The 13,497-nt window shown below is 40.6% G+C and overlaps 1 protein-coding gene across 1 annotated transcript in view; it reads right to left on the minus strand.

The window, feature by feature from the left end:
- The window catches only part of SYCP2 (synaptonemal complex protein 2), a 51,876-nt gene that overhangs the window by 37,047 nt on the left and 1,332 nt on the right, over positions 1-13,497 (minus strand). Inside the window, exons 2-22 of the mRNA XM_075572606.1 lie at positions 13,137-13,199; positions 12,457-12,597; positions 11,606-11,736; positions 10,860-10,962; positions 9,777-9,801; positions 9,600-9,685; positions 7,929-8,017; positions 7,040-7,074; positions 6,782-6,924; positions 6,647-6,699; positions 5,263-5,308; positions 4,951-5,052; positions 4,522-4,582; positions 4,255-4,403; positions 3,870-3,944; positions 2,443-2,592; positions 1,580-1,679; positions 1,064-1,209; positions 903-978; positions 761-818; positions 312-448 (exon numbers count right to left, since the gene is read on the minus strand). Coding sequence (XP_075428721.1) covers positions 312-448; positions 761-818; positions 903-978; positions 1,064-1,209; positions 1,580-1,679; positions 2,443-2,592; positions 3,870-3,944; positions 4,255-4,403; positions 4,522-4,582; positions 4,951-5,052; positions 5,263-5,308; positions 6,647-6,699; positions 6,782-6,924; positions 7,040-7,074; positions 7,929-8,017; positions 9,600-9,685; positions 9,777-9,801; positions 10,860-10,962; positions 11,606-11,736; positions 12,457-12,597; positions 13,137-13,184 — 1,954 coding nt within the window. The 5' untranslated portion in view covers positions 13,185-13,199. The remainder of the gene's footprint in view (positions 1-311; positions 449-760; positions 819-902; positions 979-1,063; positions 1,210-1,579; positions 1,680-2,442; positions 2,593-3,869; positions 3,945-4,254; positions 4,404-4,521; positions 4,583-4,950; positions 5,053-5,262; positions 5,309-6,646; positions 6,700-6,781; positions 6,925-7,039; positions 7,075-7,928; positions 8,018-9,599; positions 9,686-9,776; positions 9,802-10,859; positions 10,963-11,605; positions 11,737-12,456; positions 12,598-13,136; positions 13,200-13,497) is intronic.

Raw genomic sequence — 13,497 nt, forward strand, 5'->3', positions numbered from 1 at the left:
GATACAACGTAACACACACACACACCAGATTTTTACGTATTTGTATTTTTTTGTGACAATGTTTACAGATATATCTTACTTATTTTTAGAACTTTTTAACTAAAGCATAATTGTATTGATAAGTGAATTCCCTATACTTGGGGTGTACGTGTGCAGTATTAATGATCTTCCTTTCCCTGTCCTTTATTATCTGTGTAAGAAGGTAGTGCCCTGCTAGCACCCCCCTCTGCTATACACATTAGTAGCTTTCACTTGAACAGGTTGTTCTATCAAACCTAATTATCAACCTAATGATGCAGCTATGTTCTCACCTTGGTTAGACAGAAATCTTTTCGATACGCTTATTTTCTCTTCAAGACATTTAGAGGTAAGTCTTTCATATTCCAAGGTTATCTGTTTTGTGTTTATTTCACATTCACCCAAGTAGCTCTCGTTCAGACCAGGCAATCTATAAACAGAGGAATCATGTAGAACTGCAGTACAACATTTCAGTTTGGCATTTACCATTAATTAACTGTTTTCTTTCACTAATACAACTTTTCACAACTGTGCAGTTACTTTATCAACCAAAGTTATTACCATTCAAAGGATTAAAACACTAATGAGCTCAGCGAGCGCTCAGGACGTTTTCGGACGAAATTCTCGATGGAAGTGAATGGGGAAATGCGGTCTTATTGGCCGCTTCGGCTGACATAGAATAAGCCCCTAAGTAAAATAAAAGGAAAAGAAAGCGGGTAGGAAGACACGTTATGGTACTTACAGAGGTGAATCTTTTCTGCCACCCGGATCTGTATCCGGCACAATCTCTGTATGTTCATCTAGAAAAACCCAAAACATGAATCACAATGCAGCTGATGCACGAAAAGACAACACAACAAAGATTTAGGGTAAAGAATACTGACCCCACTCTCCTTTCTCCGGAATCCCAACATCCTCATCAGCCTGCATCATTTCCACAACTTGGGCAGCGGATATAAGCTAAAGATACAAAAATAATCCTATTTAAAGTCTGAATGCAATAGAGCACATATCCGGAACAGAATGACGTTTTCCTCCCAAGTACCTTCTGAAAGTGTTGGGTTTCTATTTTGTCGTTGGACCTGCCCCAGTTGCGCACACTTTTATTTACTGTGGAAATTGGTATGCTGGTCTTTTCAGCGGAATGAATCATTTCTAACGGGGGTTTAACTCGTCCTTGTCGTGGCGTTGCTGCAAAAAGACATTGTGATTCGTGAAAAAGCACGACTACAAGTTTCAAATATCACAAGAAAATAATAAACAAACTAATTACGTGTGGTTTTAAACAACATGGTTCCCTTTTAAAATAGTTATCTGATGCTACAACGTCAGGATTATACCATGACCCATGTTATTTCTTTTCAAAGACCACGTAGCAAAATATATGTTGTGACTGATTTAATAAGGCTTTTAATCAATGAATACTGTAGGTCAGATTCACTCTTTTCAATCTCCCAGGCAGCTTTTATATTTTCTTCCTTGAGATAGCATAAAAGGTTGAGATGTTATTTTTAAAACAAGCATAGGTGGATATGTTTAAAATATCACAAGTTTAACTCACATGTTTTAGATACCACTGACGGGGTTCTCATATTCAAACCTCCTGTGATAGGAATAATCATCGATGCTTCTGAAACTTTACTTTTACTGGGGGTAACCAACTGAGAAATAATATAATATACCAACATAAAACAGCATGGTTAAATGACTTGATTTTGGCAACAAAAAAAAATTGGCAAATGTTTGGGGAACAAACATGAAAGTAACATATTTTTCTTAATTTCTATAGTTTATTTATCTCTTCAGTCCACTAAGGCAGGAGTGGCCAACTCCAGTCCTCAAGGGCCACCAGCAAGTCAGGTTTTAAGTATATCCCTGCTTCAGCGCAGGTGGCTCAGTCAGTCAGAGACTGTGCCACCTGTGCTGAAGCAGGGATATTTATAAAACCTGACCTGTTGGTGGCCCTTGAGGACTGGAGTTGGCCTCCCCTACCCTAGGGGATAACTAATACACAGATACGATTGAAGGCACATTTAAACGGGTGTGTAACATACTTTCATATTGTAGGCATTTAGTAGGAAGAGTTAGGGGTTATAAATGATAAAATAATGTTTTGGGGAATATATTTAAGGTCTGACTACATCGTGCATCCCTTTTTGTCAATGCTGCAGCACCTTATTCTTCTAAAACGTCTCACATCCCTGTAAGTTATCCCCAAATATGTGTGCAGAGTTCTAGCACGTGTACCGGTCTGGGAAATGTTGCATTGCTTGTTTACAACACCCATTAGGTTTATATGCTTCCTTCCCAAAGAAACGAATATCTCAACATGATCAAAAGTATAGTACCTCTAAATGCTGATCATTGATTACATCTGCCTCGTAAAAATACATTCTAATCAACAATTTTCACTAAAATACTTGCCTTTGAGTGATTACTGTCGTCCTGGTTAGTGCACTGGTTGAGGTTTGAAGTTGTTGAAAGAAGCTGATTTTTCATCTTGCTTTTTTCAACATCTGGTTCTGTTACGTGTTTTGCGGAGGAAATGGATACTTGGCTTTCAGGAATAAGGATCTAAACCGAATACAGTGTTCACAAACTTGGTTAACTATTTCAAAGACGCAGGTTTGTACTTTTAGGACCACTTGCTACTATCGACAAATACCCTCAGAGAACTACCTAAACCATGAGTGGACAACTCTAGTCCTCAAGGGTCACCAAACAGGTCAGGTTTTCAGGATATCTCTGCTTCAGCACAGGTGGCTCAATCAGTGTCTCTCAGTCTTAAACTGAGGTAGTTCTATGATGATATTTGAGGATGGGAGTAAGTGGTCCCAAACATTTGCATCTCTAATGTAGCAGCAACCCAAAAACACACAACACCACAGCCAGGGTATATACTGTATGAGCTTGTACTGTACATTAAACTATTCATGTTCAATTAACCTTTCATGTATAAAATCCCTTTTTTTTCTGTGAGTTTGCCCATGCCTGACCTTGTTTATCCTTGACCTTCTTCTAGGTCAAGATGACATTTCTTTTAAACATAATGTGCTCAACTACCACTTTATCCCTACTCAATCATGCTTGTTTATTTTATTTGTATCGAACACAATACCATAGTAAATACTGTAAAAAGGCTTAATAATATCATTGATTTTTTTTGGCGGGTGGGGGGCTCCGGGGGAAATGTGAGGAAGTTCTTCTTCATGGAAAGGGTGGTAGATCTGTGGAATAAACACCCAACCGAGGTGGTAACGCAGGAAGGGGATTGAAACCTGCTTGGGATAGACATCTAGCTGTTATTCTAAATATGGAACTATGGGATCTGATGCGGTCTGAGGTCGTACAACAGAAAGGGAAATGGTCGGACTAAGTGGATCAAGAAGTCCTTATCTGCCGTCACAGTCTATGTTTCTATATATATCTCCGATTAGTTCGTTACAATGAGTTGACCTTCACTTTGAAGGCTTCGCTATGCCAATTAAAATCTTTCCCTTGAGAAATAAACTTTGGTAGAAAATGGAAGCGGTTTGTGATAACAACAGTCATTAACGAAGGCGTCTTATTAATAACATTTACATGTGAGACAGGGTTCTTTTTCTTGGATGTTTCAATTTCTGACAAATAAAATGACAATGTTGAAAGCAAGGCCTTAACATTCTAAACATTTATAAAAGTGAAAAAGTAGAGGATTTTTTTTTTTCATTTTTAAGACATCTCTTAGGAATGTCAAATATTTGCTGAAATTAGTCACTACAAAACAGCATTTCTTGTACAAATAAAATCACTTTGTATTGCATATTGCTTCTTTTTTTTTTTTACACAAAATAATCTGTAATGCTAATTACCTGTGATCCACTTTCATCAAAAAGTATGTGTACTGCTGTTTTTGCTACAGAAACTGTTTGTTTTTTGGTAAATCCCTATGGAAACCAAATAAATAGTTAACAAACGAATTCTGAATTCAACCTTTAAACATTTTAGGTATACAGCACATCACAAATAAGATGCAGAAAATAAACAATCCATGAAGTATTCTTCCAGAGAGATGTGTAGTATATCAGCATACAATATACTGACAGCTCGTGTGGCATTTAAATGCAATATTAACAATTTAATATAATTACATTTGGTTTAGTATTCATTATTTAATCATGTGTATGCAATGCAAGTAGATCTGTGTAGGACATGACAACAAAAAATAGCATCTTAATGAAGAAAAAAAAATCATACCTTGAATTTATTGGAACCAAACACTTTTCTTGTAACATCAAAAATATCCAACACAGAATCAAAATATATTCGTATCTGACTCCCATCTTTATGGCCAACGGTTGTTGGATTTCTAAGAACAACTGTTAACAACTTCTTAGTACCTATTTCTGTTCAAAACATAAGAGTATATTGTGGAAATATTGTAATAAATATTATATATATATATATATATATTACGAGCAATTCGCAGGGAGCATTTTTCATAGATACTGACAAATTCGGTACCTTCCACATTGTACGCCTCCACATCCTCTTCTGTGATGCAAACTGTTTCCCACTGGTAATCCTTCATAACAAAAACAAATATATTGCAAAAGCGGGTCGTTATGTGCAAGGTTAGAGGACACACACAATGTCAATACTTCCGTTCGGCATCATTTGCTGTAGGATTTATTTCACCTCAATTTGCTACGAAAATATATAGCTCTAGGAATTGACACGGTCATCATCCTTATTCAATGCCGCCTGCTCGTGTGAAGGAACGCGGTTACAAATGTCAAACCGTGACCTATTTATCAGACGCAATCACGCTTGTTTGTCCTTCCACTAAATTATTTTGGATTTATTACAAAAAAAGCAATGACACTTCTTTTGGTCATGAATCACGAGTTGATATGTTCTATAAGCAAATGAAGAAAAACAATACTGTCCTACCTCACCATTGTCATCTGTGGCGATGTAGAAGGAAATGCTTTGGGTACCGACATTAAAATCGATCCAAAATTCTTCTAACTTTTCATCAGATGGTATACGAAGCTGCAGTTGTATAAATGTAACAATTATAATCAACCAAGTACATAAATACATTACAAATACAGGACTGCATTAGTTATGTATGATAAAGTAGGTAGCCATAATACTGTATTAGAATAAAGCTTTATAAGAATAATGCATTATAATATCAGGTCATGCAGTTTTTGAGCTAATATGCCGAAACGAATTTGTAGAGAAGTGAAATGAGGTTACCTCGTGGTTTTCTAGATAGGCTGAAAGGCAGGGGTAGGTAAACACTCTGCAAGAACAGAAATGGCATTAACGCCATGCATATTGCAGGCCTGCATGACGGCAAAAGGGATAACATAATAAATGGAACAGAACATAACCTCATAGTCTAAATAGGAGGAAGAAGCATTGCGAGCCAAGTTTTCTATGCAGCTGTCACTTTCTGAAGGATTGTAGGGGTGACCGGAGGAAAGGAATATCCTTACTCAAGACACAGTGTGGCGTTTTAAGTTTTGTGGGTCTAGAACAGGGGTGGGCAACTCCAGTCCTCAAGGGCAACCAACAGGTCAGGTTTTCAGAATATCCCTGCTTCAGCACAGGCGGTGCAGTCGAAGACTGAGCCACTGATTGAGCCACCTGTGCTGAGTCAGGGATGTCCTGGAAACCTGTTAGACTGTTAGTGGCTCTTGAGAACTGGAGTTCCCCACCCCTGGGTTAACCCCATCACTGCCAGACTCCAGCAACGCGCTTTGGCAGTGAAGGCGTTAATGTTTAATGGCTTCTCACATATAGACCCAAAAGTGCTGAATGCTGCAATGGGAAATACAAGAAAATGACGTCAATTCTTGGCCATTTTTAAGGAGCCCCGCACAAATGATTTGGATTTCCAAAGGGAGAGTGTTTTATAAAAGATACTAGATCACTATCAAATGAAGTGGGATTAATGGGCAGAAAGAGCGTATTGATGACAGTTCCTGCTCCTTTAACCCTTTCCCTGCCAATAAGCAATGGTTTGCCCGCCCCTATGGGATATCTTTAAAACCTGTCCTATTAGTGGCCCTTAAGGACTGGAGTTGTCCATCCCTGGTCTAGAACATATACACCCCCTTTAATATGTGCATCAATACAATCCACACAATGATAAGTAATTAGCTAAGTTGTCGATCGATCTGTTCTCCTGGGATCGATCGGCGAAGATTCGGTTCACTAAATGGCTGTCAGTGCAGCAGAAGAGGACCAAAGATGCAAAGTTCTGTGGGTAAGGTAATGTGACCAGGCAGTCACTAGATACAATTGGTGCACTGCTAGAGAGAGGGCAGGGCTCAACAAGGGATGTGCCAGAGCCTGTTTCAGAAGAGGAGGGAGATGTGACTTTGTAAATGGTTACTATAGAAACAAAAAATGCTTGTTACATTATAATACATTAAAAATGTACGTCAGAATTGTTTTTTTTTCTTCAAATGCTACAAGTATTTTCTCATAGTACAGAACTGATTTAATTTTTATTTTTTAAACCACACAAGTAGGATATTGCTTGGTCTGCAGCTTTAAATGACATAGTGAAACAGCTCTAAATGCAGATGCACACGTACATGTAAAAAAGAAATAAAATGTGTAACATTGTTACCTTCGTTTGACACCCAGCATGCCATTCACCAGATTAAGGAATTTTCTGCAGTCCTTTTAAAACAACCGCAAGAGGCAAATTAGAGAAATTTACTTTTTTTTTTTTAATCGCTAAAAATGTAATAATGAAACGTACTGTTTCGAAGTCCGAGTCCTTTATTCCTTTAAACGCGTCGGTCACAAATCCCATAGGAAACCACTGCCTGGCAAGGTCTCCTCTTTGTTTTTCGGAGGTCATCCTGCATAAAGCTTCTGTAATTGCCACTTGCAGGTCATAATCTGTGAAACAATAGGATTTTCAGCACTGACCAAGACCCCAAACCAACAGTTTAAAATATCCCCTTGAAATGAAATTTGAGATTTCAAAATCCTACCAGACAACAAGCTGACTTACCTCCAGCATCTAAAATTCTTTTACCCATGGCGGACCTGCGAAATAGCACCAAACAATGTTTATTTAAATGTATTGGTTAAACAGAAATAATCAATACGCTTTATTTTTCAGTTCTATTTTCCGTTATATATATATATAAAAAAAAAACAAGTTCTGTTGCTGAATACTAGATTTAAATAAAGAAGCATTTTAGTATTATTATTTATTTCAATGTTTTACTTCTATCAGAACAGTGGGGTTTGCAGAGCGAACGCCCATGGTTTCAAGAGCGGCCAGCATGTTCCTGCCCGCAATCTTGGGATATCAAGATGACCACCTGGGGTCAGGACTCAACCGGCAGCCGAAATAAAAGCCGTGACATCACCAGGAGGCGACCTCGGGGCTTTCTATTGAAGAACCCCCCACCCACCCCCCGCAGGAGTGTTTGCAGACCGTAGCCATATTTGTAGTTTGTTGTGTCAGCTGCCGGCACAAAACCCCCCCCCCTACAAATGTCTCTGGAACCAGGAGACCACCAACGAGCTCCATGGGACAACCCCCCCCCCCCTTAGTTCAGGTAAAAAATGCTATGAGGGAATCCCTTTTTTTACAGTGCCTTGCTGTGTCTGATGCCTAAACCTGTTACCCATTTGGAACAAAGTTTGTTTTGTCTCGTTGTAGAAAGGTTTATACCAAATCTGTTGGATAACACAGCGACAGCTCTTTAAATATATAACTTTAACACGGCAGCTTTATAAATATAAAGTGATGCTACTTCTGCTTTATAAAGAATTAGTGTTACCTTACTTTAGGCTTCCTAGACGCAGCGCACTTTGGCCGCTATTTCAAGCGGATTACAGAATAATGAATGACACCTAACTCCGGCATATAATAGTGTGTAAATATTTACATGGTAGAGCTCATCTCTTGCGTAAAAAGGATCTTTTTCCTGACGTCTTGAGGTATTGTGTCGAGCATGACATTCACTTTGCGCACCGCCTAGAAGACAATATAAATACTAAACATTCAGATCTATATCTGTCAGTCACAAGTGTCTGTCGCGCTCTCTGTCTGTTTGTTGGACAGCTCATTGAATGTACTCGTCAGGAAAATTGTCAATAAAAACCCCATGTGTGATCACATTCATATGTCTCAGACAGGGCTGCAAACCCTGCCCTTCCCCATTATCTTTTAGCATACAGTGCTCCCACTGCAGCCAGGGATTCTGGGTAATGACATGCAAATGAGCACTCACAGTGTTTCCCTTCTTGTCCCTTTTAACATGGGACCCCTAGATGCTTCTGCCTGCCGCATTACACAGCGTGTACAGCACAGCCTGGGAAATGTGGCCACAAAAATGTCACCTACATTTTTTTTAGAGGGTCTCTTTCTACATACAACAGCTGAAAGAATGGGGAATATTGTCTGAAACAGATCGATCAGCTGCTTTGTCTGATACAGTATAAGCCCCTTAATCTCCACTCTCCCATCACCAGGCTGTGTATATACCATCTCAGGAAGTCTTACACATTGCTTCAAAACATACAACTTAAAAGAGGTATTAAAGGAGTACTCCAGGCGGCATATCTTGCTTTTTTTTTTTTTAGTTATATAATTGAAGCCGGGGGTCTCCGGAGCTGCAGGGGGTCTCCGGAGCTGAAATTAACACAGCAGCAGATGCCCTGCTTCCCAAGATACTTACCTCAGTAAGGGGGTCCCGGTATCTCTACAGGTAGCACCTCTGACGGGGCTTGTTGGGGCTACCATAACGGCTGCTTTAAATGTTCCGAGTCTTGCGGGCCAATAGAAAGCCGTGATGTCATCCCTTGCGGCTTCCTATTGGCCCGCGTGACAAGCGACATTTAAACATGGGAGACACCGGCAGCCCCTACGGATGTACGTATCTCGGGAAGCAGGGGGTCCCCCCTAGCTGAAATTAACGGGGGTTCAGCTCAGGACACCTCCTACTTCAAACTTGTAAGTAACATAAATAAAACAAGCAAGAAATACCACCGGGAGTGCTGCTTTAATCACTGCATGTAGTGTCATTTTATAATAAAGTCACTACACTATTTCCATAAATATCTCCACATATGGCATATGACTACATTCGAAAAAGAGCCAATCAATAATCGTGTTAACAGAATTGCAATCTATTTTAGCAATGACTGCAAACAGTATTACTGCCATAGAACAAATGGGCAAACAGCACCACCTAAAGGACAAATAGAGTAATGCGGGTGCGGTGGACATCAGAGAGGGACCCGAATCCCCTAATGAAAACACTACAGGTGTATACAAGGTATGATTCTGTGCTCATGTCATAGTTATAACATAACCATTATAGGCACATTTTGTGTATCTGAGATATGTATACATTTTTGTCGTGTCTGTTCCCTTTATTCAGTTGTCTGTTATTTGACGTGTGCACTTAGATAAATCTCTATTTTTCATAGCTTCCATTTGTATTGCTTTTCCTATTAGGAGTGCGGGATACTCCCCTGGTGGACATAGTATTATTCTGATGGTAATGTGATCACAATTGTTTTCTTGTAATGAAAATATAAAACGTATAATTTACCTCTTGTTTAATAAAAGTATTTAACGTTGGATCAGATATTAAGGAACAAGCTCTCAGAATAAAATTCTCAAGTATTTGGATTTTACCTATTCAAATAAAACAAAGTAAAAAGTTAATAAGACTCCTTGCTACCAAAGTGTTAACTCAGTTTGTATAGAAAGGGTTAATCTCACCTACCATCATTATTGTGGTCATGAACAATCTGCAACAAAAATATTTGAAAGCAAAATTTTATGAATCCTGTTTGTAATGAGTTTACAATCCCTACAAATTAAACATATACTATAGAAAGGTTTGGTATAATGAAGAATAACTACATACGTATTGCAAAATATGCGGTGCAATTCAAAAACTCAGGCTGACAGACTAGGGTTGCAGGGTGCTACATTGATTTTTCAAATGATGGTTAAAAAGGCAAAATGCAGGATAGAAACAGTTTGGAAGGAACCGTTGTCCTTAACACAGTATACATAGAAATGTTTGTACAAAGCCGCAGTCCATTATTATGCTATACTGTTTTACACTGGCTTGTAAGACATTGCTGAAGTTGAGCATTTGCAAAGTTAGGAATGGCAACAAAAATGCCACGTTGTGAATATATTCACACGTCCCGGACAGGTCTCCTTTTCCCCATGATCTCTTAGGCCTCGGCCAGGGTGGCGCTGAGCGGGCGGGCTCACGCTGGCCGCAATGAAACACATTGCGATAATGTGTGTGGCCAGCGTGAGCAAGCGCCTGCGCCCGCTCGGCGCTTAGAGCAAGCAAATTTAATTTTGCTGCTCGCAAGCGCGTCACGTGAGCGGTTCGCCCGATGAGGGCGAACCAGCTCCGTGACGTCGTGGCCGCACGCCTAGCCGGCCACGAATCACCTGGCCGAGCAGGGCGCAGCGCACGAGCGCCAACGCGCCCGTTCCATGCCTGGCCGAGGCCTTAGCATATAATGCTTCTACTGCAGCCAGGGATTCTGGGTAATGACACGCAAATGAGCACAAAGTTAGTAATGAGATCGAATGGTTCACATGGTGTTTTTGATTTTCACTCTTTCAAAACGATTAGTATTTCTCATTTTGTGCTAAATCAACACACACACAAAATATATGCGCCAGTTACGCGGAACTGCACTTGTAAAGGCCTGATTTATTTTGGTACTTTTCAACGGGGCTTTGAAAAAGGAAGTAACAATTCCCGCAAGAGTCAGAAATAGTTTGTTTTCTATCACCTGTTACAAATTAAATATAAACGCAATGTAAAGCCTCATACCATAACGACATCAAATAAATCTTCCACCAGGTTGATTAGTGCTTGATGTTTCGGTTTTCCTCCATGTGCCAGAATTCCTGTGCACTTTTCAAACCAAACTATCATGTAAAGAAAGACATTGAAACCGATATTTTACTAGCACCTGAAAGCTGTGACATAATTTCAAAGGATTTACAATGGATCATGATTACAAGCATAAGGCCTCGGACATGGTCAAAAAGACCGTGCTGAGCCGCGCTGAGGGGAAACATTAACCCTATCATCGCGGCTTTAGACGGCGCTTCCGCAGGCGTGCGGAGGCGTGTGGAAATGCAGGAGACAGGCAAGTTTAAATTTTGCCGCTCATGCAAGCGCAGGGCCGGTCACGTGACTGCCAGAAGCCAATGGCAGTCCGTGAAGTCGGCGCCGTGACGTGTCGCTCTAGCCCCGCCTCCCGCCCGGCTCCCACCCTGCACACAAGCGCGCTCGCTGACGCTCATGGAGGGACAAGAAAAATCTCCTGCGTGAGCAGGTGAGCGTCAGCGCTGCCCAGCGCCGCTCCCTGCACCATGTCCCAGGCCTAATGGTCCGCATTTATTAAGCAGTCTTCAGCTATAAGGCACCTCTTGGAACTGGGAAACGCTGTACAGTCCGCCATTGACACGAATGTAAGGCGTCTTCCAGCGCTGGAAAGTGCTTCATGGCGGAAGACTTGAATATTAACAAACACAGAAATAAAAGGCAAGAAAAACTGCAGGTAAACACTTATCTTCTGAACAAGCCCTTGTTTTATTGATGCCGTTAGCCAGTTTTCACCATTTGAGGTCATACTTTTTCCATACTTGTATATAGCATTTAGCAAGACTGAAACATTCTTTATTTCTTTCTTATCAAGCTCCTGAAATAAAACATAACAACATTTTAGCAAACACTGGACAGTTTTTATCTAGCAAAGCCAAAGGACACTGATCTGAAAATGCATAACATTTACTGCAAAAACTGGCAGCAGCATTTCATCATTAAATATATAGGGCCATATTTACTAAGCATGGCTATGCTATAGAACAGGGGTGCGCAAACCTTCTCCACTGCGTCCCCTTGCCTGCTCTCCCCGATCCCCGGCTCGCACTCTCCCGCCTTACCTTGTGTTCGACGTTCTGGTAACTTCACGTCATGTGACCCCCGCGACGTAATTTCATGACATGTTGCCATGGCGACGTGTCGCCAGAAGCCGCCGGAGACAAGATAAGGGAATTTGCAGAGGCCTTGCGTGCGATCCCTGGCATTTAATTTAAATGCTTTGGGGAAGAGTGCGGGGCCTCTGTAAGCGGAGCCCACCCCCCAGAAAATCTCACGCCCACGTGTCATAGTCTGGTGTTGCCAGGTCCTCCGGCAATTTCGGGTCCTGTGATTGATCCAGGAGCGATTACATGACTGTGACCAGGCCCCGGATGCCGGAAACGGAAGTGGAGGATCAGTCCGATTTTCCCCAAGAAAAAGGAGCATGTGCCTATAATGTTCCAGGTACATCCTAAGGGCCTTTGGTGTGACAGCGCTCATGACGTACCCAGCAGGGGATAACTACGCTGTAAACGTGAAATATATAGGATTGAAATACCCTGCAAATCAGTTTGTCCAGTTTCGCTGTCAACTGCTTGCTGCATTTCTGGGGACAAACGTCACACGATTCACTCTGCAGAAATTCTTCCAACGGGTGAAGCTCATGTCTTCTCAATGCGTCGTCGATGTGGGCTTCTAACTAGCAAAGAACAAACATATATACTGGGCGTTGTACAGATGTAACAAGATGCTATTGCGCCCGTAATGCGATGCGTTAACATAAAAGACATTATTTCTGTAATAACTGAAGGAGATAACGCATTCGCTACAAGTGTTTTTCAGTAGCGGTGATCGCTTCTTTGTGTTAACAGGTGCAAGAACACGTTAACATTTTGTGTGATATTGTGTTAACCAGGGCACTGATGCATTAACATTTTTGTGTGTGCGTTATTGTGTTAACGGGGGCAAGGACGTGTAAACATTTTGTATGCACTATTATGTGTTAACGAGCAATAACACGGTAAAAATGTTGTGTGCGTTATTGTGCTAACACGAGACGTAATAATGCATTAACATTATTGTGGGTTAATCATGACAATAACAAGTTAAAATGTTGTGTGCAAGTTATTGTGCGTTAACGGAGCTGTGGGGTGGATAATAACGCCTACTACACCTGTAGATCGGCTACTTTAGCGGTTGTAACGTGTTAGAAATGCCGGCCATTTCACAATAACATACCTGCAACTCCGGTTTCACCGTCATCCCGAGAACTCTTCCAAGCCGCATAAACTAGAATGAAGTCTATATAGAAACATTGTTAGTGATTCAATCTTATACTCCACTGCCCCTGCATGCAAATCATGATTTATATATATATATATCTATATATATAGATATATATACAGTGGTCGACAAATCACCCAAAAATCTACTCGCCGAACAAAAAAAAAATCTACTCGCCACCTAGCCCTGCTTTAAAAAAAAAATGAATAAATTCCTAGAAAGAACATTCGTTTTTGACATAAGTTTATTTATTGTATTACATTATACTACAATTAGTCCTTGTTACGTGTGTGTGTGTCTGTGAGTGTGTGTGTGT

This window comes from Ascaphus truei, chromosome 15, assembly GCF_040206685.1.
Source record: "Ascaphus truei isolate aAscTru1 chromosome 15, aAscTru1.hap1, whole genome shotgun sequence".
In the NCBI taxonomy this organism is placed as follows: Eukaryota; Metazoa; Chordata; class Amphibia; order Anura; family Ascaphidae; genus Ascaphus; species Ascaphus truei.